Source organism: Ostrea edulis, chromosome 3 (assembly GCF_947568905.1).
Source record: "Ostrea edulis chromosome 3, xbOstEdul1.1, whole genome shotgun sequence".
NCBI classification, from domain to species: domain Eukaryota; kingdom Metazoa; phylum Mollusca; class Bivalvia; order Ostreida; family Ostreidae; genus Ostrea; species Ostrea edulis.
In genome coordinates, this window is record NC_079166.1 from 78,336,739 (window position 1) to 78,364,201 (window position 27,463).

At 35.5% G+C, this 27,463-nt stretch overlaps 1 protein-coding gene across 3 annotated transcripts; it reads right to left on the minus strand.

Annotated features, from left to right (window-relative positions):
• On the minus strand, positions 1-27,463 carry LOC125673979 (forkhead box protein O-like). 3 transcript variants are annotated; one of them, XM_048910943.2, is made up of 2 exons: positions 26,830-27,463; positions 1-8,514 (listed from the first exon to the last, which is right to left on the minus strand). In XM_048910943.2, the coding sequence occupies exons 1-2, from the start codon at positions 27,181-27,183 to the stop codon at positions 6,874-6,876; spliced, it is 1,995 nt and encodes a 664-aa protein (XP_048766900.1). In that variant the 5' UTR covers positions 27,184-27,463; the 3' UTR covers positions 1-6,873. The 3 variants fall into 3 exon arrangements, with proteins under 3 accessions (XP_048766900.1, XP_056015073.1, XP_048766901.1); XM_056159098.1 differs by lacking the exon at positions 26,830-27,463 and adding an exon at positions 16,848-18,288; XM_048910944.2 differs by lacking the exon at positions 26,830-27,463 and adding an exon at positions 12,979-13,345.

A 27,463-nucleotide genomic window follows, 5' to 3' on the forward strand; every position in this document is an offset into this window, starting at 1 on the left:
TTATTTTCATATATTTATTTCACAAATGTTTCTGTTAAACACGAAGAATACATATATTCATTATATATATACCTATGTCATATCTGACTCTTTACAAAAATGTCACATGATGATAACAAAACCATATATAACAGTGATTACTAATTCACCAACAAAACTTCTGGGACGATTCAAATCTAACGAAGCTCCCTAGTAAAAGCACTGAGGATATAAAATGGTCAAAAATAGGACGCTGAATTTTCAACATATGCTATACACCACATGTACACAGTATTTCGAAAATAAATGAAACTAATATGAACGAACTTTGGGGAGAAAATATCGTTAATGTATAAATGAACGTTGGCTGTATTGCTTAATAGGCGACCTCTTGCCCGGAAGTGACCCTAAATTGTCACCGGAAGCACCACGTGTTATTTGATTTCACTTCATGATGGTTCTGAATTTAAAAAGTTAACTTTGCTGCTTTCTGAGCTTTTTCAACATACATCACGGGAAAAGAAAAACTCATGAAAATCTTAATTTTTGAAATTGTATCTCATTTCTAAGGCTTCCGAGGTGAGTAGTGTACACGACTGATCTACAGTGTAAAATATAAACTCAAGTAATATAAAAACAACGAATGCATTATCAATATATATAGAACTATACATATATATATATAATGACGCAATATAACTAACGCTTGTTGATTAAAATTGCTAAAAACAAGAAAAAATCTAGCAATCCTCCATTCATACATTTAGTATCACATAACAAATTCACGTTTATCACATGTGAGCACAAACTGTGACGTGTCAACGAACAAAAAATATTCAAACACGACTGTTACCAGCAACAAACACTTGTCTGAATCTATAGTGCAGGGAAAGTAGTTTAAACATTCTATCCAATCTCCTTTATCTTTAGATGTTGAAATCTGTGGATTGAGACTAGGGATAAATTAAAGTACCAACAGCAGAATTCGAGTTAAATATGTATAAACACGCCTCAGAGAGACATAACACACCTACAAGAAAATTGTACGGGGGGGGGGGGGGATCTATCGGATATATGTAATCGTACTGGAATCTTTAGAATTTGCCTTGTTTAGCAACAAGATAAACCAAAACAAAAAACAAAAACAACAACACAAAAACAAAACTTAATTTATACAGAATAACACCAAGTGGAAAATTTACAAAATGATCATGAAATTAAGAAAAGAAAAAGATTCGTCGTCAGGATGTTTTAGAATAACCAGAAAAGGTAATGACCTAATTCTGTATAACTAGAAAAGGTAACGACCTAATACTGTATAACCAGAAAAGATAATGACCTAATTCTGTATAACTAGAAAAGGTAGTGACCTAATTCTGTATAACCAGAAAAGGTAATGACCTAATTCTGTATAACCAGAAAAGGTAATGACCTAATTCTGTATAACCAGAAAAGGTAATGACCTAATTCTGTATAACTAGAAAAGGTAACGACCTAATTCTGTATAACTAGAAAAGGTAAAAACCTAATTCTGTATAACCAGAAAGGGTAATGACCTAATTCTGTATAACTAGAAAAGGTAACGACCTAATTCTGTATAACTAGAAAAGGTAACGACCTAATTCTGTATAACCAGAAAAGGTAACGACCTAAATCATATTTCGTGACGAATTGTAGCAGGACAAAAAGCTCAAGAAAAGATAAGACTCATTTCATCAGCTGTATAGTCACTTACAAGTTAACAGTTCCAAAGACAGCTCACAGTGCAACAGAAACAACCAATAGAACACATCAAACAAAGATTTACATCCCACAAGTCTCTCCAGGATGTCGCCGGTTCTCAGCTTTATACCAACCCAGTGTTTACACCTTAAAGCCTTGACTAAACTTGGCAAAGATAATGTGATCGCGACACATTTTATAACACTAATTTTGATAACAGTAGAGAATATTGGGTATTGTACGGAGACAAGCTTGATAAAATGTTCATCTCGGGACATGCTAACACTGCCTCTGAGTTGAATGTTAACATTTGTGCTATACAGGCACTTTTTCTAACACGGAAGTATCCACTGAGTAACCATGGCGACAACTATACAACAAATGGATGTCAGTTTAAAACAAAATTCCAGTAGAGAGCAAGAAAAATTAAATAAACACATGCATACACCTGCACTGTATCATTAGACCTACTTCACTCAATTGAAAAGACATTGTACCTAGATGTAACAAAATACTAATGTTTAATAGTAACTTTAAAATACTTGTTTTTGATTAAAATAGGAAATTAGGGATAAAGCATTATAAAGCGTTTATTAAATGGCATTTAGGGTTCAAACATTCTTTTTCCTCATTAAATTGTCCAAATATAACAGGAAGTCATTATATGTAACAAGTCAGCTTGTGTCCTGCCACGACATGAATCTGCAAAGTTCATTAAAAAGTAACAACTAACGTAGATACAATCTTACAAAGTTAAGGCTCCTTAAAAACCAAAGAAATTATTCTATAAAAACTACATAGAAAAATTATGACCTGTCATTAAGTACCTTCTGATCACTTGATGAGTATTTCCGTCATTTTCAGTTAGTTTTGTGTGCCTATAAATACCTCTGATATATTCCATAAAGAGAAAGAAAGATTTCTCACATTCTGCTGCTGTAAAGTGACAAAAAAAATTAGACCACCGGATCTCATCAGGATGTTGTCCTCGCCTCAAAAATCACAGATAAACAATATAAACAGACCTCACTAACACCAGCCAGGCTGTCAGGGGCAGTTAACCCAGTCATCAGGGGCAGATAATCAAGTTATAGCCGCCAGTAGACTACCAAGGGCACATAACCCATCTTGATAAGTTTTGACAAAACCTGAGGATATAATCTGTATAACTGACAGGCACATTTGTATAGGATTTCCCTATTCCTTACTTTACCTGGAATTTTAAACAGAGCCCTGATTTTTTTTTTTAAAAAGTGGGAAACTTGAAATTTGGTGGGGAGCAAAATGATTTCATTTGGTTTGTAATAACTGCTTTGGTTTCCTTTTTTTATCAGACAAATTCATATCTTTAAAAAAATTTAAAAAAAGACAAAGGAGATTAAGTTTGTAGCCAAGAGGCTAATTCATCTCAAATGAATAAGCTTTATATAAGAGATGGGGCATAATATGATGCGAGTGAACCAAAAAAACAAAAAAACAAAAAAAAAACAAATACATAATGAAATCATTGGGGAAAATGCCATATATATGAAAGAAAAAAATAACAGTCATTTTATTTATTTCTACATGTTTTGATTTGATTTAAAAATAAACAACCTTTCTGCAACAATGAAATAAAATACTGCCAGCACATGATAAACTCTACATCTTTCATAAAAGATGTGTCTGATACATTTATAATAGATAGATATATATATAATTCTGTAACTGTGAAGTTTTATACAAATGATCTTTAACAATATTTACATCAAAATAAACAATATGAAGATGAAACAAGAACAACAACTCTCTACATTTTTTCACCATCTTAGGCAACAATTCTGACAACAGTGTATAAATTGCCTCCCTTTGCATTGCAGTATGAGGTGTCTCTAAACACTGCATGAACATGAAGAGCCCTTGATATATGTACAAGTACACAAAAAAAAATTAAAAATTATATACAGTATGTTATGGAGCAAATTTGACGATTTCGTGATTGAGCAAAAACAAAAGTGCTGTTAGACAGAGTTACCTGTTTACATATAAGGTTTTAATTCCTAGAACTCTGAATCACCTCCATCTATCAGAAACAAATTCTTGCTGAAAGTCAAACAAATAGCAAACAAAAGGGACAATGTCTTCTGTGTGTTAAACCTTTGCTAACTGCATCTGAACATAATTTTTATGTGAAATACCATGTATATATTCTATGTAAAGACAAAATGTATATTTCGTGCAAAGACCCCCCCCCCCCCCCCAAAAAAAAACATTAATTAAAAAAAAAAAAAAAATTTAAAAATATTTTTAGAATAAGAAAGAAAAAAAAAGAAGAAAAATATTTCAATAGCTATTTTAAAAAAAGGTAAAAATTTCAATATTTCAGACAGAATTTAGTATGCACTTAAAATGAATCTCATTCTAATGACATTGTTACCAAACACATTAGTTCAGGAGAAACAGGAAAGTTTATCATAGTTATGTAGATCAGCAGAATTTGAGCAAATGACAGTAATGTATTGCCTTAGACATCTAAAAAGGAATTGCGTAGGAAGAGGGTGGGGTATTGAAATTTGTGGAGTCAGGGGACTAGTCAAAGACAGATTCTATTAGGTGTCTGAAAGTGACATCTTTTCTCTTCCTAGAAATTGGTTTCCATGGCAACAATTATTTCCAGATACTCTGTTCTCTAAATAAAATCACTAAATAATCCTTGATAAATCCCAATCCTCTGAATGAATAAATCATACACCATTTTTCGTGCTGCAGAAGGAGAGAAGGCTGGGAATAAACTTATTTTCAGATGTGGAAACTGTTGCATCACCATTAATTTCACAGTAGACATAATCTTCACACAGGCAAGCAGATAATGAAAAAATCAATGAAAATGCTCTACAGCCAAATGTCAGTCTTTTGCATTCTCCCTGAGTCTCTGAATCTTCAGGATGCATATTTTTTTTTATGGAGATTACTAAAAATACAAAAGTACAGAAATAAATTTGAAATTTCTTGGAGATTTTACTTGGGGGGGGGGGGGATATTGAAGCTGTTTGAAAAAAATTCTGCAAGCGAATGACCGATCACCCATGGGATTCACATCTGAAATCCATCTTCATCTCCTTAGATTGATATCACACTTCTCCTCACATATCTTTCTCTTCATATAGGAACCAAGAGTGGAAATTCAATCTATATCAAAATAAGTAGGGTTCCCAGAGAACTAAACACAATGGGGAGGGGGTACATCTGTCCAAACAGCACTCTGATGGGGAGGGGTACATCTGTCCAAACAGCACTCTGACCACTAACTGAGAACCAGAGTTGTGAAAATTAAAGCATAAATTATACAGAGAAAAAGAACCCACTTCTAATGACATAGAACTTCATATAAATCACATTTCATAATTGTTGATAAAATCCATCATTTCCCACAAGCTTATAGACTGTGGGGGAATACTCAATGCAGGTCTTAAAAAAATACAATAAATTCATCTGTAACAATTCCATTACATTCATACTCTGATGTTGGATACTGGCAATTCATTTTCCACAAAGAGAAAATCTCCCTGCATATTAGAATTCCTACAATCCCTTTGCCTTGGCTGAGCCAAATCCATCACTAAGAGTAATGGACTGCACCCTGCAGATCTTTTGTTTCTGTCCAGCAGAATTCAATCACCCTACCATTAACAGTCCATATGGGCAACATAATTTGACATTGAAAAGAATTCCTCGTCAATCAAAACAGTGAATAGATGGCAGGGAGGGTAAACATATCTGTTATGAAACATTGATCATTGAAAATTACAGAATAATCATCTTATGAAATTTTTGTAACTATGGAAAAATTATGTTTTTGTTGTCATGACATTTACCATGCAGTACTTTAACACTTGCTTATTTGGAAGAATTCATTAAATTTTGCACACACAGATGTATTCCTGAAATAAGTATAGGAAATTCTACAAAAGTAGTAGTATAAAAATACCACCCAGCTGATTGAACATACTGGACTAGGTTCTAAACTTCTTCAGTAGATTTATACACCACAATACTCCTAAAGAAACAAAGAAACTAGTTGAGCATACTCAATCAGCTTTGTGACATATACATATATGCATTGATTCCACGAAACTCATTGGCCACAAAGCTCACCTGAATTAAAGTACTTTTCTTATATTTCAACTCCCAAAGAAACAATCTTTTTTAAAATGATATAATACAACATCCATACAGAAATTTTAATCTGATTTCTTTGTTAAGTCAAGACTATTAGGAGACATTTTTGTGTAAGTTCATCACTAATGCAAATCAAAAAGTGCCTCCGTCTATCACAAGGCCTGACAGCCATCTTGTAATTTTGGAGATTCCGTATATCATCCCCCCTTTGACCATTAAAATTTACGCCAGACATACAAAGACAAATTTTGATCTGAATAGCCTTCTTGGGTCTATGACATAATTCAGCAAAATAAGAATGTCTATCATTCATAAGAGGAAAAGAAGTATGAATAATTTTTCCTGTCAATTTCCAAATTTAGTTGAATGTTATTTTCAATACCCATAAAGACTTGGCCCCTTAAAGTCGCAGACTTCCCTCCAGTTTTATATGTCTGCGACAGTGACCCAATTCTTCAGATATTGCACATCTTCACTCTGCTGTGAATATCGCGTGTGGCACTGCCAGGACCATTGATTTTCTTCTTTCTTTCACATGAAGTAGTTACAAGCACAAATCTAGTACAAATAAAAAGCTTTGTAAATGTGTTCAAACTATACACATCCTCACAAAAAACCCGGCAGCACACGTACAGTGTACTTATTCAAGGTCTGAGATCACTCTTGCTTTCTATAATGATAAATCTTCACTTGTTCGCCACTGTCTATTCCAGTTTAACAGTTTCTGACTTCCTCTGTGCTGTCATTTTGGAGAGATGTTCTGTAAAATTTGACCTCAATTCTACACTTATTATCTCCCACTGAGAGACACAGGGTGCAGGGCTTCCTCGCGGGCTCTGTTGTTCATGTTGCTGATATTCTACGTGCTGCCACTGTAAGAGAAGCTGGGGTCTGGCTGGGGGACAATAAAAGACTTCTGTAAAACACAACAACTAATGATATCTTACTGTATCTCCAGTCTTCTCTTCATTACAATCATTCATTACACATCTTACTATGGGCAAAAAGCCATCATTATCGAACCATGTTTTGTGCCTCTACGGACCCCGCTGGACCCGTGCCAGCCGGGTCAAAGTCAAAGTCCAGACTGCCCTCTAGGTTGATCTCTTGTTGAAGCACTTTTTGCATGTCACTATCGGATTCAAAGAAATCGGGGCTGATTTCATTCAGTGAATTGCTGGAATTGTTCTCTGGGATTACTGGCTGTGTGGAAATGACTGACTGAGTAGAGATCAGATTTGGAGAACCAGCTAGGGCTTGTTGAAGTGAAGACATGACATTTCGAGCATTCTGCTGTGAGGAGACCAAATTGTTGTTTAAGCCATTACTGAGACTAATGTTTTGTCTTGGTACTGGACACAGGTTAGTGAATCCTGAATTTTGTGAAGTGGAGAATGGGATCTGATTTGTGTTTGTGGTCTGTTTGGGGTATTGTGGGCTAGTTTTTTGGGTCAGGGCCTGTCTCAGAAGGGAATCTGAAGGCGACTGCCTGATGAGCGAGTCCGGACTCTGTTCCAGACAACGCTGGAGTAATGATGGCTGGGAGGGGGAGGTCGGCTGTCGATTCATCATTGGTTGATGTGGAGACACTGGCTTTATGTTGGACTGCGGCGAGTGCTGTTGCTGACCATAATTCATCATGCGGTTGTTGAAATTAGGGCTCACCTGTTGTTGTGGAGAGCGAGCAGGCGAGGGCATCTGCGTGTTAATACTCAATGAGCTACCGGATGGGCTACCTCCACTATTCTGCTGCATTAGTAAGGCCTCTTGCTGGGAGTACATCGGGCTATGTTGGGCTGACTGTGGGCTGTTGTACATTCTCATATTCTGTTGCTGCTGCATTTGTATATCCCCGAATCCTCCATTGGACATCAACAGTTGCTCTAGGCTACCCTGCTGCTGGGGACTTCGTCTCATGGAATCTTGATAGGTGGGCGGGGCAGGGAGAGTACCACCATATTGATTGCTGTCATTGAAGTTGGCACTTTGATCATTATACTGTGGCATATTCATGTTTCCATTAGTAGACATCATCTGTTGTTGTACATTCTCATTTATATTACCTTGACTGGTGTTGAGCAAAGACTGCACCATTCCTCCTTCTGCGAGCATCTCTATCTCATTGGGATCCATTCTGAGCCCCATGTCCTCAGGAATTCCCATATTATTTCCATCCAACTTCATCCCGTCCACCAGGCTACTTATGATAGGATCATATGGAACCTCGGAATAGCTTCCAGACGTATCCAGTTCCTGACCCCAGTGGATCGGGGACATCCTGGGAACCTGATTATCGTGAAGGTCTGGCTCAATACTGGCTGGAATTGGTGACAAACGACCACAACTACTGGCATTAGAACTCGCTCGAGGTCGGAAGTCTGGACTCAGTTGGAAACTAAGTGGCGAGTCTAGATAGTCCTCCGTTGTTGATGAGGGACTGTTATTTTCTAACGCAGCCCTCATGGCCTCCACTTTCTTTTTAACCCGACCCCGTCGTTTTTCATAGTTTTTGGTCTCCATGCTGCTGACTCTTCGCCGAGGGGTCTTACCGGGTTTGGCGTCTGGATTGATGACCCACCAGGAACTTTTCCCGGTCCCCTCATTCTGTATTCGCATGAATCGACTGTGTAGAGACAGATTGTGTCGGATGGAGTTCTGAAATACAAGAAAGGACAAACATAAAAAACAATCAAGGAAGTCAATTTTGTTCATAGTTCAATTGGTGGTGTATAAAACATTTCAATAAATCAGCCTTCATTCAAAAGTTTTATTCCACCGAAAATTAAGATGCATGTTCTTATAAATTTTTGTAATCAAAACCTTTTAATGCATCCTGACAGAACTATCAAAATCAACAAATCTAAATCAGGTTTAACAAACATTTATACTATATGCTATTTGACTGTGTAGCAGGAGACTCTCCATAATTGGGTTTTGCCATCTACAATTTTCTCTATGCAATATCCTATGTGTGTTTAGGGGTCAGGTGATAACACAGGGAACAGGAGGCACCTGTCCTAACAGGCTCAGCCTTAGATGGGCAGTATCAGAAAGATTGTATCACTGAAAACCAGAAAGAAAGAAGTTTCAACTGCCACCCTATTTCCCTTTGACCATATTGATGGTGTAAAAAGGAGGAAATGCAAATATGCGGAACACAGCATGGCTGTTTCGTCACTGAACTAGTTCAATTCAATGAAATCAATTCATTCTCCCAATAATAAATTGATGGATGAAAAAAAATACCCAGACATAATCAGACAAATCCCTATTGTAGTTGTGGGAAAGAATAGTAGCCAACTGTACAGAAATATCATGAAAAATATAACTACAAATGGTCACAAAATTTTCTCAGATTTCAACAGGTCAATCTAAGAATACCAGTTGCATAGTTTATATACTAATATATATAGTATATATGTACATTTCCACAATATTTGGTCAAGAGCAAATCCACAACTTCTGAGAAAATCTTCCCGACAAAATGTGTCTATAGACGGATGAAATAAAACTTGAATATAGCCCAAGTAGTTACAACATAGTGAAATTTTTCCTAAGCGTTAGGATTCAATTCTTTATATATATTCATGTTTTGTAAACAAAACACTAAAGTTTTCTTGACTTGACGAGACTTGTTGACCGAAAATCATGTGGATCGATGGCAGAAATATGCCACCATACTGATGTGTGGTTTGGTGCATACTAAGTCATTTAGTGTTTTTTAGTACTTATCATAAAGACAGTATGCAGCATTCATCTAAAGTGTGTCAAGAACACTCTGAATATACAAGTCAAATCACCTAAACAAAATCTAACATATAAAAGAATGATATCTTAACATTTTTTGTACTGTATCACATTGGGTTAATACAAAAGAAGAAGTGAAAGAGAGGAGTTCTCAATTTTTTTTTTTAGAAATTCCGATCAGAACTGACAGGTGTAGTGAGCTAATCAGAAAATACTGCCAGCAGTGAGAACTATTAATCTAAGCTGATCACAATCAATTTGATTGTTATAGTTACTCTGATCTCGATCAATTAAGCATCATTAATTAATGATTCTAGAAGTACAGTATAGGTACACTAGCTGTAAACACAACAAACATTAATTACCAAGATTACAATGTAAATTCTGACTTACAAAGTACAAGTACCTGCTAAACCTCTGTTAAAGTGTGTTAAAGAGGAATATCATATACTGCTATTGTTTACCGAAATAATGGATACTATATCGACGTCAATTTGCAAACAATTTATGAAATTACTTTCAGGTGGTCCAAGCAAACAGAGAGGTTGGGAAATGCATAAATTTCATTATGAATAGGAACTTTCATTATTAATATAAATCTTGCCACCAGTTCTACAGGCATCTCAAATAGGATTAGGATTTTGATCTCCATAGAGCCATAACGGGATGCGATTTACGACTTCTTACATCACAGATAATCCACAGAAAGGTCATCACTATAGATTCCATGCCTTGTGGCATACCGCCCCTACCTGCAACTATATAATAGAGGGGCTGAACTTTTCAAACAACTTAATAAATCTTGTAACACTTGAATTTATAGAAGAGCACTTTTCAAACCCTGCACACATTGATGCTGTAATGTAGATTCCCGATGTGCTACTACAGCAGCAATTTCCCTTGTATTTCATTTATTGGCCACTTCAAAGTTAAGAAGATACTTCCAGTCTCTACAATACCACAACTGTATTGGAGTCCATCTAATTCCTCTCTTATTCAAGAAATTTTTTTTTAAAAAAAAATATCTGAGAAATGCATCAAATTACAATCCATCCTGTGTGTGCTGAGTGTCGAGACATTTTCCATTGGTCTCCTCATATATTGCTTACTATGTGTACTCAAATCTTACAAGTTGCTAATACTGAGATTTCATCAATGTTCAAGGGCATAAAATTTTGTGGATTAATGTCTGACAAAAAAATTGTTTGTTTTTTTAAAGTAATTAATTTCATAGTGATTGAGCCCTTTTATGGATATTAGCACTGTTTTTTCTGGAACCAATTGACACTACAGAACTACCAGTGTTTGATGAAATATGATGAAACTCTAGTAGAATACTCAAAGCCTTTGACTTCTCTTTTCAATTAATTCTATATATCGATCTATGTACACAATTCAAGAAGAATGCAAATTCTTGAACAAAGATCTTATTACATATGATCAGATACCCACAGTTGATCTCGTCTTCTACTCATCATGATGAGTAGAAGACGAGATCAACCGTTAATATCCGACGATGATCTTATTAGAGAACGTTTCAATTTTAGTGTAATTCATTATAATTATAGTAAATGCATGCAGCTTACATATATTATCAACCCCGTGGGGATCAGGGTTCTCGGTATCGTTTGCTTGTCATAAGAGGCGACTAAATGAGACAGCCCTTCGGATCAGACCGAATAAACCGAGGCCCCATGTCAGAGCAGGGGTGGCACGATAAAGATCCCTCCCTGCTCAATGGCCATAAGCGCCGAGCATATAGGCCTAAATTATGCAGCCCTTCACTGGCCATGATGATGCCTCCATGTGAGTAAAAAATTCTCGAGACGTTAAACAAATATATATACAACTACAACATATTATCACCTCAGACCTGCCTACACCCCAGACTACAATCGGGTTCAACATCTCAGACCTGCCTACACTCCAGACTACAATCGGGTTCAACATCTCAGACCTGCCTACACTCCAGACTACAATCAGGTTCAACATCTCAGACCTGCCTACACTCCAGACTACAATTGGGTTCAACATCTCCGCCCCTGCCTAAACTCCAGACTACAATTGAGTTCAACATTCAATATGTAAATGTAACTATTTCATAGCAATGTCTGGATGAGGAGTAACACTTTTTAAATTCAAGAGAAAGGTTTTTTTAACACTTGTTTAAGCAGATTTTCAAGAATTCAAGTAATTATATGCCACCTTTGAAGCTCTCATTCATACAGCTGAATCCCCCTCAGTATAATAACTCAGCTGATGTGTGTTGCACTGTCAATCACGTGTCTAATGACAGCCACCACACAGTAGCAGATAGCTCTTGACACAGGAAACTGAGACCACCACAGCTTAAACATCCCATTCATACAAACAGGACTTGTTACTTGTCTTCATCAGACATCAGGATATTTATTGTTCATGTTCGTCACCAATCGGAAGGCAATGAATGAGCACAGTCAGAAGAGTGCACCTTGAGGATTTTTTCCCCTGACTAAATGCATGTTTAAACTTTTAAACTGAACAACTTGTGACTCTTAAGCTACATGTACAACTCTCAGAATCACAATATGTAGAGAATGTACAAACCTTATAGATACGACTTTTATTTTTAAATTTTTCTTCCTGTGAAAATCAATATTCTTAAAATTATGGAGATTCTTATCAAAATCAAGTCTTTAGATATACAGATGTATATAGCTTCCTTAATCACTATAATGATCCATTGCACTTTTAACTGTAAGGGAGAATGTGACTTTCAGTATCTATATACATAGCCACAAAGGGCACTCAAAACTTCTCAACAACTACTTCCCCTAGGACAAGCACAACTTCCTCCTCTCTGTCCCAGTGACCGATATTTCTGGTACTTTCCTTGTAGACTACAAAGGCCATATATTGCAGGCAATTGTCAGATGAATGATCACTCTATAATGTCTGCTAGATATATTGTCTGACTGTGACAATCACAACCTCAGTTTCAGCTGCATTTCATATCTGGTATTGACCCAGTGAACATCAAATGTCAACTGCATGTAATGCATTTCGCATTGTCTTCTCATTTTTAAAACAGATTTCTCTACAGATGTCAGTTAATTACAATCAAATCCAATCACACATATCTGTATTATACATGATGACTATACCACAATTTTGTAACAAAAGCTAATTTGTAGAACACTATCTAATTCTGCATATAAAATCCATTCCGCTTCAAGAAATCTAAGCGAGAATCATCATAACGAAATTAATTCAAAATGTTTGACAGAATCCCTCTGTAGTACACATGACACAAATGATGAAGTTTATTAATCAAATGTACGTAAACTTTTGACATTTTTCAAGAGATTTGAGGCTCTGGGTAATGTTGGTTACCTCTAGGGTCAACACATTCCCTGTCTGTAAAACACAGGCCCCAGGGCAGCCATGTCTGGGTGATTAGCACAACATGTAAAAGACAGAAAATTAACGCTGGAGACAACCTGATTTCCCTCACTTTGATCTGTTAATTGAGTATTTATACACATATCAATCATTATAACACAATATCACTTGCAGTGTTTCAAAGTGCTTTTAGCATTAAACTATTCACACAGATAAATACAAATTGTTACTTCATAAATTCCACTTTAACTCTAGGAATTATGGAGGCAACCAAGAGTTTTGCAGCCCTTTGAACTATGTTACTGTGTCTTCACTGTAATTACCAGCAGTATTATTCATGAATAAATTATCACTTCATGTATATTTTCCTAAATAACTGATGGCAGCTTTAATCAAACATGCACACATTTTCATTGTTCAGTTATCAACTATCGCCTGTAACTGCAAAAATTCAAGTCCCAATGAATTGGAAATAATTGATCATCTAAGACTTGGTATTGTCACAAATTTTTGTATCGCGATATCAGTGTTTGCACCTCTGATAAAATAAGCTTAAAAATTAAAAAGCTTACCAATTTTGGAAAATTTAGCTTTTCATTTGCAATCAAGTGAAGAGAGAATTTGTTTAATACATGAAGAGTTCAAGAACAGAGCGAAAATCTAAATCATAAAATGGTAAAGTTTCGTTTGAAAGCCCATTTGTCAAGTGGAGGAACACAAGATATGTGTAAGTCAGGAATCATAGAAAATACATGGATACAAATATTGAAACTACAATTGGAGCTACACGAATGCCCCCACCCAAGGGCCATAACCCCGTCAATTGTTATCTATAACCAGACCCTTATTAAATACTTGACCTGTGTATCTTCACAATTATATATCTATATTTTAAAATGTCCATGTATTATCGAGATAATGAGCAGAAACTGTGAATTGATTGAAACTTTTCCAAGTCCAAGTATCTCAACTCTAAAAATCACTTGACCAGAACCAAATACGAACGCATTGACTGGCATATTTTCAGGAAACTAAATTGTTTAAAAGTTTCTAAATCCAAGGGACACAACTCTGCCAAAAACCTAATACATATAGTATATTTGACTCGTGTATAATATATCTACACCCTACACGTAGGACACTCTTGCTTCTCACTGCTGCGACCAGAGTTTGATCCTCATGATCGGCAGTGGTTATATGTGAGAGGGTATGGCGGTCGCCCGCTCGGACACATGGGTTTCCTCCGGGTATTCAGGTTTTCTCCCACATAAATGACCCCCTAGCGCAAACATCCAGGCATCAAAGGACCCCATTGGAAATAAGCTATTGAGCTTTCATGGGTTATCCTTGGTATTTATGTATGTATGTATGTATGTATGTAGTATGTAAGTATGTATGTATGTATACCATATAAACATTTATTTTAATTCAAAATATCCATGTATGACTTACTGAGATAATGAGTGGAAACTGATTTGTTTTAGATCACGTACTGCATGAACATTAATTCATAAATTCATTTTATAAAAAGATGTGTTTGTGAAACACAAATACCCCCGATAATGGCCAATTCCAAAGATGGCCAAGGTCACAAGGGCAAATATCTTGGTACCAGTAGAAAGATCTTGTCAAAAGAAATGCTCATGTACAATATTAAAGCTCTAGTATTTACCATTTAGAAGTTATGACCAATGTAAAAAAAAATTAAAAGTAGGTCAAATGTCAAGGTCAAAAGGTTCAATACCAATGGAAAGGTCTTGTAACAAGGAATACTCAAGTGAAATATCAAAGCTCTATCACTTACTGTTCAAAAGTTATTAGCAAGGTTAAAGTTTCAGACAGAATTACAAAATGACAGAATTACAGACAGGACAAAAACAATACCCCCCCCCCCCCCCCCCATCTTCGATCTCGGGGGCATAAAAATCATGCGATTTAAAAATATATAAGAACATTAACTGGCAAAAGTGGAAATACAGCCTTTGTGAATGTCAATGTTACAAATGAAAAGGACAGGAATATTATTTAGTGTGGTTTACTGTGAAAACATTTGATTTTAAATTGTAGTTTTTAAAGTCAATTTCAATCCACTTTGCAACTGCATGTATCATAAATATAATGGGTATCAGGTGCAAACATGTGATGTCTTCTGAAATGCATTGATTTGAACATCATAACTGCCGGGTGCCCTAAAGAAAAATTATATGTCACTTTGCAAATATAAAAAAATCTCCCATGCAGAGATCTTTGAAGTTTGTGCGGCAACTTTCCATAGATAATATATGCAATGAAAAGGAATTAAATTTACTAAATTTGAATTCTGGTTTTTTTTATGTCATACAAATAATCAATATATATATATATATATATATATATATATATATATATATATATATATATATATAAAGTTACTTTTACATATATATATAAAGTTACTTTTACATATATATATATATATATATATATATATATCTTGAAAAGAAATATTATCCCCCTTTCTTCACTTTTCTCTGTACAATAATATCTAGGTGGTATGGGGCACCTCCATCACATGAAGTACTACTACCTTTTGAAATGAAATCAGTTACAAAACTTTTAGGTTTTTTTTTTTGGATTATCTATCTCCATCCATATATAACTGTCTATATACAGATCGAGTTCAGTCAAGTTAGAGTGTCAGTTTTTGATCTCTGGGACACAAATTCAAATATTGCTTTAAGTTTACTGTTTCAAGAAATTGATAAATTTATTAATAAATACATTCTTTGGGCAAATATTGAAACTACTGCAGTCATTTAAAATTGATTTGTTTAAAAACCTCAGTGTCTCATTCATCCTTATGGTGCACTAGTTTTAACTAGTTCATACACTACTTTAACTTAATTAAAGTTCATACACTATTTTGACTTGAAGTTTATGCACTACTTAGTAACTTGGTGAAGTAAATATTATTGAAATTTAATTTTTTTGGTCATATTTCAATATTAAATGGATTAAAAATTGATTAGCAAACTAATTTTATAACAATTCCAATGCCATAAATCAAAGGTAAACACAGGATGGCCTTTCAAAATAAAAATAAAAGTAAATAAATTTCAAAGTATATACACATTTTAGTTGCTTTAATACATGTAAAATTTGCAAAATGGATTAAAACCTCACTTTTAATCCAATGCTAAATTCTGCGGCGGTCTGTCCTGTTTATACCTACAGACATTAGTCATTATATATAGTCTATAGTTTGCCTCCTGAAGTGCACTGCATTAAATACATAGTCAAAATGAGATAGATAAATTACAATATCAAATGAAATAGCCCAACATTTTAGACAAACACAATATGCATTTGAAAGAAACTACACCATGCACTTAAACCTTAGATTTATCACATCATACGATGCAAGTCCTTAAAATCCTGCACGTCACTAAAATGCTTGATCTCTTATCAGGAAAGTTGATAGTTGTAATTTAATGTCCTTACTACAGAGCAAATTGAAATCTTGGTGCAGTAGACCTTATACGTATTTCAGGTGTACAAAATAACAGCTAGGATAGTGTATATGTCACTCACGAGTCAGAAGCTACAAAAAGAGTCTTTCGGGGGGGGGGGGGGGGGGGGGGGGGGGGGAGATACCAGAAAGCTACAGACTTTATCAAGACCTCAAGTTTATTTGAAAGATTATTACATACAATTGACCCTGTTTGCAGAATCTTAGACCAACCCTTTACATACGAAACATGCATGCAACCAATATCTTTTTTGCAGGAGGGAGAGGCTCTTAAATTTTACTGGTTCAGAAATATTTGGCTTTAAATAAAGAAACTGCAATTTGATTTGCTATAATATATAAAATTGATCACCTCATGCTATATAACAATGTATACTGCATCAGCTCTCCTAGATACAGACATAGCTATATAGTACACCATCATAATGAACTCAATTTTAGGGTCTGCACAAATTTGGGGCTACAAAAATATTTCGACATCAAAATCATATCCCCTATTGCAAAATACTTCACATTTTCCTCATATCATAATAATCTGAGAGAACTTGTACAGTACTTGACCATAAGTAAGTTCCAAAAGAAAATTTCCACTATATATTTCATAGAAAACCATATATTTTCGAACAATTTTTCTGAACACATTTCTTGATCAATTTTGATGAAATAAAAAGCACTGATCTCAGAAGTATTCACAGTATCATCGACTAATAATTTTAGAATAATTATATATAATCTATTGTAGAGATATGACAATTTTTAACACAAGTTTGATTTGAGAGTACTCTTTTTGAAACTTAAAAACATTAACATTGTGAATAAATTGCTATCTCTCTGGAATATTTCATGGTAACATGTTTAAAAATATAACAGTTTCTTAAAAAGTTTGATATTTCTCAAGAAAATGTTTTTTATTTCATCCACATCGAGGAAAAATTGGCTCCAAGAGACGATTTCGAAAAAAGATAGATTTACATGAAATATATAGAGGTAATTTTCTTTGGGAACTTACTGATGGCCAAGTACTGTGAATGTTACTCATTCAACATAAATCCGAGCATGAATTGAGTTCAAAACATACATGTAAAATTTCAAGACTATATAAAAATGTGCCCACACACTCTGAACTCATACAGGTAGTTTTCATGCCATCATCATGTATGCTGTTATTGTTTACGTAACTGCACTTAACTGACATGAATAGGACCCCGAATTCCAGTGCATGGTCTGATATAATTCTAATGACCTCAATGCATTTTAACTTCCCGCTATTATAGCCGGTAAACATCTCATGCGCAAATGCAGATCTTTTTAGGAGTGTGTCTTTTTTGTTCTCAATACAGCAAAACAACTACAGTTTAAACTTGACGTACATCTCAGTATATTCATTGTATCATGCTCGTGTATGATGTTACAATTCACATTATACCATCTTAATATACCACACACAAGCATCAATTTAATACATGGTATAATATATTAAATACTACAGTTTAAATTTGACGTACACCTCAGCTAGTGCTCGCATGATGTTACAATTCACATTATACCATTTTAATATATCACACACATGCATGTACATCAATTTAATACATATGGTAGATATTAAATACCTCTGCAAAAGCTATATTTAGCATGTAAAATATGAAATCAGCCCAGTTTTTTTAAATACTTCTTTTGCAAATCATGAGGTTTGATCACTGGTGAATGAAGGCCATGACAAAATTTAAATTACCTTGCATAATGGCATGTTCTACAGTGCTTCAACCGTGACTGAGCAATCAATAACCTCTTTATAATCCTATACAACCGTGACTGAGCAATCAATAACCTCTTTATAATCCTATACAACCGTGACTGAGCAATCAATAACCTCTTTATAATCCTATACGTATCTTGCACCATACTTATTGTGTTAAGTCCTTGAAATCCACTAAAAATATAGTTACAGGTGAACACACTGGGGAAGTACATGGCTGCTCAAAATCAGAGCAACTTGCTGGTCAACAAGCATGTATGCTTGTCAGTGGAATTCACATGATGATTTAACAAATGTATTTCATCAAATTTTGAAAACTAATTACATCACCAAACTATTTTCCTATATGATGTAGCAGTAATTCTATTGTACAGACCTTGTGAATGTATTACAATGGCAAGTCATACATTCAACGTGTTCAAAGCTAACAGAAACTCACTAAAATAATTGAAGCTCCGTTTTATACGGGTATAGTCAAAAGTAACTTTACATGTATATCCATGCAGTCTGTCTCAATGTCATTACTGGGTATATGTTCCTATTAAACACTCAATGGTATTCCATGACAGGCTAGATAAAGAGGACCATTATAGTGACCAGGACAAATAATGGAATTTGGGTCAGTTGTTGGGTCAGGGCCATATTGAAGCATTTATATATGCCAGGTTTAATCCGATTAACCAAATCTTTCTTTGCTATCAATTGCAAATAAAAAAATCTTGCTTTAGTTTAGTCAAATTGATTCCAAGATTTTTTTTTAACATACAAATTTTTTTAAAAGCCAAATGCCACAAAATTCACCACTATTTTGCAGATCCTGTTTTGTCCCTCTACTGCAGGGTCCATGCAGATCCCTCTCATGGTTTCACAATTTCACAGGAGGACATATTGTAGCATTTGTAAGTTATGAGCATAATTATCATTAAAATCTATAGTATACACTTGTACCATAAAATCTCTAGATGATATGAAATATATAGAAATGACAGGTCTGTGTAAGACAATATACTACAGTGACACCTAGAACAGATTATATTTCTAAAGTCCATCTGTAAGTCATCAGTTCAAATAATACAATGGGGCAACAAAAAATAATAAATAAAATAAAACCTCCGTGCATGTCTTGGTACAAGCTCTGTCACAATTCAGAAGCGGAGTGTTATCATTTTCTTAACTTCATTTCTAAAATTGGACTCAAAATTTTATCGAAACTTCCTCTAGACATCGATCTTAATGAATACATGCTAATATAATTATGTAAGCATTCAACCACAATCAGTCTGAACTGCACAACATACATGCTAGGCAAACAAATGGATTTAGGTTGGAGCATAATGCCTGTTTTATAATTGAAAATCAATTCATTATCCTTTCCAATAATAAATTACAATGTTTCATAACTGAAAGTCATTTTCAAATTCAGATATAGAAATTATGAAAAAGACATCATTCTGATGATTTGACACATATATATTCAAAATGGTAATATACTGCTGTAACATACACAACGCAAAATCTGGCCTGGGGGTTATAAAATGATTTTTAGTACAAGCTCAAACTTAAACCATGCTTGAAAACCATATTCATACTCAAACTCATAATCCATGCTCCAAAACCATACTCTACTCATATAAATCAAACCCATAATCCATGCTCCACACAGCCATACTCAAACCCATAATCCATGCTCCGCACAGCCATACTCATAATCCATGCTCCGCACAGCCATACTCATAATCCATGCTCCGCACAGCCATACTCATACCCGTAATCCATGCTCCGCACAGCCATACTCATAATCCATGCTCCGCACAGCCATACTCATAATCCATGCTCCGCACAGCCATATTCATACCCATAATCCATGCTCCGCACACCATACTCATACCCATAATCCATGCTCCGCACAGCCATACTCATACCCATAATCCATGCTCCAAAACCATACTCATAGACTCATAGTTAAACCCATGCTCCGAAACCATATTCATATTTAAACAGGTAATCCATGCATGCTCCAAAACCATACTCATCATCAAACCCATAATCCATGCTCCAAAAACCATTAGGGCTAGCTGGGACGATTCAGGGTTTATTAAGCTCGATTCGGTTCGGTTTCAATTCAGAACAGCATGGTTCGGTTATTTTCAATTCGGTTCATGTTAGGTCCAATTTATCTAATGACACCACAAAAATTAACAATTTTAACGAGTAGCATATTTGATTTGATTTTATTCAAGTTATATAACTATATGTCGTCATTTGTAAACATCATATCTATTCATAATGGCATTTTATAACTTTGATAGAAAAAAGAAAACACTGACAGTCTATCAAAATTTATTATATTAATGTGCTGCATAAGTTTTGGATTATTAAACAAATCTAATATATATATATATATATATATATAGATTTATAGTTTTCATATTGATATACAAAAATTCAACAATTCTATTAATTGAGAGTATTTGAAAACCTCTCCTTTATTGATTTACTTCTCTCATATTAATTGTAAAATCTGTGTCATTACCTACGATGTTCATTTCACTCCACCACGGACAGAAATGATATATGATTGATTGATTGATGTTTTCCACCACACTCAACAATTTTTCAGCTATATGGTGGCGCCCAGATTTTATTGGTGGAAGAGAGAACCCAGATACAATGTACCTGGGAAGAGACCACCGACCTTCCGAAAGTAATCTGGGAAACTTTCTCACTTACCGGTGCGAGCGGGATTCAAACCCGCGCCAACAGAGGTGAGAGGCAATGTGATGTTGAGCGCGATGCTCTAACCACTTGGCCACGGAGGCCCTGAAATGCTATATGTCATGTAAAGATAAAATGCAATGATCTTACAGACCATATTCTGTTGGTATCTGAGTGGTGAAAATGCTAACTCTCAACAGAGTAGTGATTTAAATCTCTGTTGCATAAAAAACCACGTTTTCAACATCACTCGGACGCCATATTTGTTGTTTTGGTGCAAGTAAAATCTAAACCGAACCGAAATCCGGAATTTTTAATCAGTGCATTGAATCGAATGGTATGAATCGCGGTGCACCGAAATTTTCGGTGCATCGCACAGCCCTAAAAACCATACTCATAGTTAAACCCATAATCCATGCTCCGAAACCATACTCATAAGTTATACATAAATTAGAGTGGAGTATTGAGTATGGGTATGGTTTGCAGCATGGATTAGTGGAGTATTGAGTATGGATACATGGTTTGCAGCATGGATTAGTGGAGTATTGAGTATGGTTTGTAGCATGGATTAGGGGTTGTGTACAGAGTACATACTCAGGATAATTTATAACCTCCACGCATGGTTCTGTTGTTGTCATTAACCATGGTTACACTCCCTTGAGAATCAAATGCTTTACACAAGTTACTCTACCGAGACTTATTATATATGACTATGACATCATGAGCTCAAGGTGAGAACCCCGTAAGTTGATAGAACTTGTGTTCAAACCTTTTGTATACTATGCACTTATACAATCAAATCATACAACATCACACAAATGATAGGTCTGCATATATACATTTTATTTCTTAAATCTGTAGAATAAGCTAATTAATGGAAGTGTTTCAGGATTTGATATTTTCATTACATAACAGCTATATATACATTGTACAATAGGTTTACTGTTTTCCACCACCAAACAATTATAAACAAGATGTGTTTGTGAAACATTGATGCCCCCACATGACTGCAAAGTAATTCTGGTACCAAAAGAAAAGGTCTTGTCCAAAGGAATGTACATTTACAAGTGAAATAAGAAAGCTCTTGCAACAAGCAATCAAAAGCTACGGCCAAGGTACACGCTTTTCAAAAGGTAGGTGACAAACTCCAAAGTTGATGGGCATGAGGTCAAAACTTTGATGCCCAAAGAAAGGTCTTGCCACAAGGGATACACATGTGAAATATGAAAGTAGCTATTACAAATCATTCAAAAGTGATGGTTATACAGGGATTTTTCTATATTTTTAACAATTAAAGGTCCTCAGCAGTGTGGTTTTCGAATTTGGAAAAATTGTCGACATTTCAGTCAAATTGGGAAAAATCAATTTTATCGTAAATAAGTTATAAAATTATATCAAACATTATATTATCTTTATTTTACACATCTAAATTTCTTCAACCTTCTAAAATTTTCAATTAATTCTACCCAAATCATCATTCCCATAACTCTTTTGTATATAATTCACATCGAATGTTTATTTTTTTCAAATACGTTTTCCTTTCATAATTCTATTATTGGGGAAAATGTAAGCTAATTTGGGAAAAAATTGGCAATTTTTAAGAGGGATAAGGGCCGAAATTTGGACCCAAAATAGGCCTAAAAAAAATCAAAATGAAAATTGTTGTCACAAAGAATACACATGTGAAATATGAAAGTTATATCACCATCTACTAAAGAGTGAAGACCAAGGTTACAGCTTTTGCAGAGACAAGATTTGAGACATAAAATAATTTTACACTGATTATAACCATCATCACTCCACTCATTTCATGGCATCTGGTGCAAATAATCAAGTATTAGAAATTCTTGGGGGGAGGGGGGAGGGTCAGGACACTAAATCTTAAATCATTTTCCCTAGCTGCCACGTTTCTCTGGAGCTGACGTACACTACTGGATAAGACACCCTGTGAATGAGAGTTTTATATATATACACACATTCTCTAAATCTGGCCTGTTGTTTACATCCCTCACTGCTGACAATTACTCATCTGTCAAGCACCTTTATATAAATCTGATATCAAGATTCACACCAGCTACTAAATCATGACAATTCACTACTGCCTGGACAGTGTTTACATATATATATACACACACACAGCAATCTTCACGAAAAACTTTGTAAAGCACAGGCCCTTCGGACCTCCCAGTATAATAAATGAGCAAGCCCGAACAATATTTTGCAGGCCCAAAATGTTTTTTTCTAATTTGACCTCTTGTCATTTGCTGATTCTACACTATGGATACATGCATGGATACATACATGCGAAATTTGACTACTAAGTCATGACATTTAGTCTTAGTCAATCTCACACTTTATTTGTAATACAGGTGTATATACAGAACATACAAGAAAACATTTACAGGCCCGCCAGACTCCAGGGTTTAATATTTTAAGAAGCCCGATCCCGATTTTACTGGCCTTGGGCCACTGGTAAACGTCGAAGACAGTGTATATATATATATATATATATTTATTTGTGTGTGTGTGTGTGTGTGTGTGTGTGTGTGTGTGTGTGTGCTAGGGCTGATACGATACACCCCCTTCTCAATAGTATATGATACATATTGCAATACTTTTGCCACAATTCAAAACTTTCAATATGATACAGTTTACAAATTGGCAAACGGTAAGATGCTTGTTGCTCTGTAGTTTAAACTGATAAAGTTGAACTATTCATTATTATTTTCATCAGCCTCAAGACTAACAACAGTCTGAACGTTATACGACACTATTTTGTCCCTCATGCAAGTAAGAATAATAAGTACAGCCCGAGCCTGATGTATTTTACTGACAAGTTTGTGATAAACGTATGGAACCAATTAAAATCGAGGCAATTGAATAAAACATTAAATCAAGCATTTATATTGAACAGTATCAATATTTTGGTGAATCGTTTCAGCCCTAGTGAGTGCAGGTTTCCAAATTACCGCTTGCCCACTCGCACTGGCGACTAAACTTTGCTTGTGGGCACCCAAAATTTCTGTTCTCGTCGCCCACTTGGCGACCGTAATTGTCCGATCAACATTTTTCTTTCCAACCGATCCAAGTCCTATTATAATTGAAGTTCAATCTCTGGTTGAGGTTTTGCCACTTGGCGAGACATTCCTGTGGTATCAAATCTTCCAAAATGTACTTAAATCAGAAGAAGTTGAACAACGCAAGGGTTACTTCAAACGAAAAGAAAATGTCTGCTTTTACCGAAGTGGAAAGAAGGGGAGAATATGGTTCAATGACAGCGAAAAGGGGATAACGTGATGTGTGTATACAAAACATGACACGAAAAGTCCAATCGTTGTGACAGCTTGCCCAAGTTATAAACTTGACAGCAACGTAAAGCTGAGAAATTTTGAAATTACATAAAAAGTCGGAAGAAACGTGTGTTAAAGTCAGACTCCGCAAAGATAATAAAGTCCATGAACTCTGATATTTTTGTTAGGTTGACGAATTGAGAGTGGAAATGAGAGGTATTCGAAAGAATTACGGAGAAGGAAACAGAATTTAAATATTGATATTTTATTTTTTTAAATAAATTGCAATGTGACCTGATATTTCTTTTCCTTGTAAAGAAACCATGGTATTCAATTTCATGATATGTGTGGGCTACTGAAATTTCATGTGGGCTAACAGTATTTCTTATTCAGGGGCCATCATGGCCCCTAAGGTATTCAGTCGAAGTTGGGACCCTGGAGTGCATTTAATATTTCAAAAATGTTCCAACAGATAAAAGCTCAACCAAAATTCAATTTGTTAGGGGATCCAGATCAACTCCCCCAATATGAATGATGCTTTTCTCCCCAAACAATTGTTAATAAAAGTCTCAGTCATGTCAGTCGCATTGAATATAAATATATTTTAAATACCCCCCCCCCCCCCCCCACCCATCAAGAGGTGTTACGTGATCACAATTTGACAAGCACGGGATCCATAATAATACCCCTGTACCTGGACCAGCACTCCACAACATCACTATGTAGCCAACTGCATTATTTACAACAATTGATTAAATCCTATAAAATATCCAAAAATCATATGATAGCAATAATATCCACAAGCACATAATAAAAAGCATAATCTTGTTACAACATCTCAAGAAAATCTGGTACGCAGATCTATATCTATACAGTACCAACAACAGAGACTAAAAATTTCTATACAGAGAATATATTTTCATGATAGAATAATACAGTGAGGATTTCCTTGGACTGACAGTTTGACATGTTTATTGTAGACTGACCAATCCAGACACTGCCCATCATGGAAATATCACAACAACATCAGCATATATACTAACACCCCCCCCCCCCCATCTCAATCCAAAAGAGGGACTATGTCCGACCATTTCATAGCCTCATCATGATTCCCCCCCAACCGGACGTGTCACAACAGACTATAAGCTTGACACAGCCAGCCTCATCACAATCCCTCCTAAACCTGACCTGTCATCAGAGACTATAAGCCTATACAGCTTGACACAGCCTCATCACAATCCTTCCTAAACCTGTCATCATGCACAGACTATAAGCATAAGAGAGACTGTAGAGCTCAACACATTCATCAGATCACCTTGCCCTTTTCCTTTGCGTGCTAAAAAAATTACTTGAATACTGCTCGAATCAACCATATTACAAAAAGATTTCGAAGTAGCAAGACAATAATGAACATAAATCCAGTTAGAAAAGGGAAAGATTTTGATTTAAATTCTATATCATGATGCAAAATAATGAATCAGAATTTCACATATCATGTTTAAAGAGGATCTGGATTATGTCAAAATGCAAGCTGGGTTTGACTTTCAGAATAAAGAGGTTTGGACTTTTAAATCATAGTATGAGTCCAAGAGTACTGCTGATGTTGTACCAACAAGGTAAGCCTGTATGGTGCATATGAATATCAAATTAGGCCAAACGTAGTCCTGTATTTACACCCGTGTACTGAGCCCGTTTTAATATGGAACAAAACGACAAGGTGATCTGATATTGCTATACACATCTGGCTCTTCAAACAATGGCAATCTAAAGCTCACATATTACAAAATGGTTTCCTTCTGGGAAATGAATTTCACTTAAACACCGGATCATGGTCTCCATTTCTTCTTTCAATTACTACATTATACATGTTTGACCCATATTTCGTGTATCAAATGCATAGCCATTCAATCAATTAAAGACTGAAAGTGGCTGGGACAAATCCATGATCAGTTAATTTGAAACTTGCAAATTTTGAAAAACACTGTACTTGTGAACATCTTTTTACAATAAGTTGAGGATCTAGATCTGATGTCTTCTGACAAAATCTAACATATGCCATCCACTCCATCTGCTATCAGAGTGATACCACTACCCAGCTACAGGAAATCCTTAGATTAAAATGTGATGAAGTGTCTCACAGAAATTTCCACTAAAGTCTAAAATTTACATACTACCAGAGAAACAAATAAGGCATTAGGCCTACCTTGACAAATTGTAGATTATAAAGTCTACATTTAATTTCTCAGTCTATGGAAATTTCAAGAGTTGCACTTTTATACCAGGGGAAAACTGTTTTGTTTTTGTTTTTTTTAATTTCAACAAATCTCATCAAATTCACTGAAGTGTGATTCAAGAAATAATAGGCCTACTATTTAAATAAATTTATTATCGAAACCCCCTCCCCAAATTAAAACATCCTGAAGGCAATCGAATGAGAGTATTAATAGGAGCACATCATAACGGGACATTTGTAAGCACGTGGTTGGGGCTTTACGTCACACAGTCAAAACAAATATTCGGCGAGGACCAGAAAGAGGGCACCGTAAACCACAGGAATTCAAGCAGATACAAACCTTCCAGCCCGCCGAACTGGTACTGTCCCCTTTGTCTTTAAAGTAGGGCACATTCTGCACCATCCAGTCATAAATTTGGGACAATGTTAGTCTCTGTTCTGCAGAACTTTGAATCGCTTTCGTAATTAGGTCAGCATAGGAAAGGTTTCCCCATGCATTGCGCCGAGATGAAGTCTTTTTATTCAATCCCAGATTGTCCGGTTTCACATGATTGTCTGCCGTAGATTCATCCGAAGCTGGAGAACACTGGGCCTCCACAACATCCTCCCGGGGGCGGCAGGGCCATGTATTGCAACGCACTCGTTGCTGCGGCTCGAAATCTGGGTCGATCTCAATGGCTTGACGGACGTCCATTTTGAATGTATGCACTATACTATGAGCGTAAGGCACTAGTTATCGCGGCTTAGATCCGCTACAAAAACGAATTTGCTGTCGACGATCATATAGTCCAAAGTTTGACATACATTCCAGTGGTGATCGTCTACACTAATAATAGCGTCATTTTCTATTTCACTCCTAAAAACAGCTGTACTATCAAACCAAAACAAATAATATTTAGCAGGTAATATTCTTCGCATCGGGGGCACCTGATGACGTAGTTGTTGTCACGGGTGATTTGCATATTCTGCGCAAT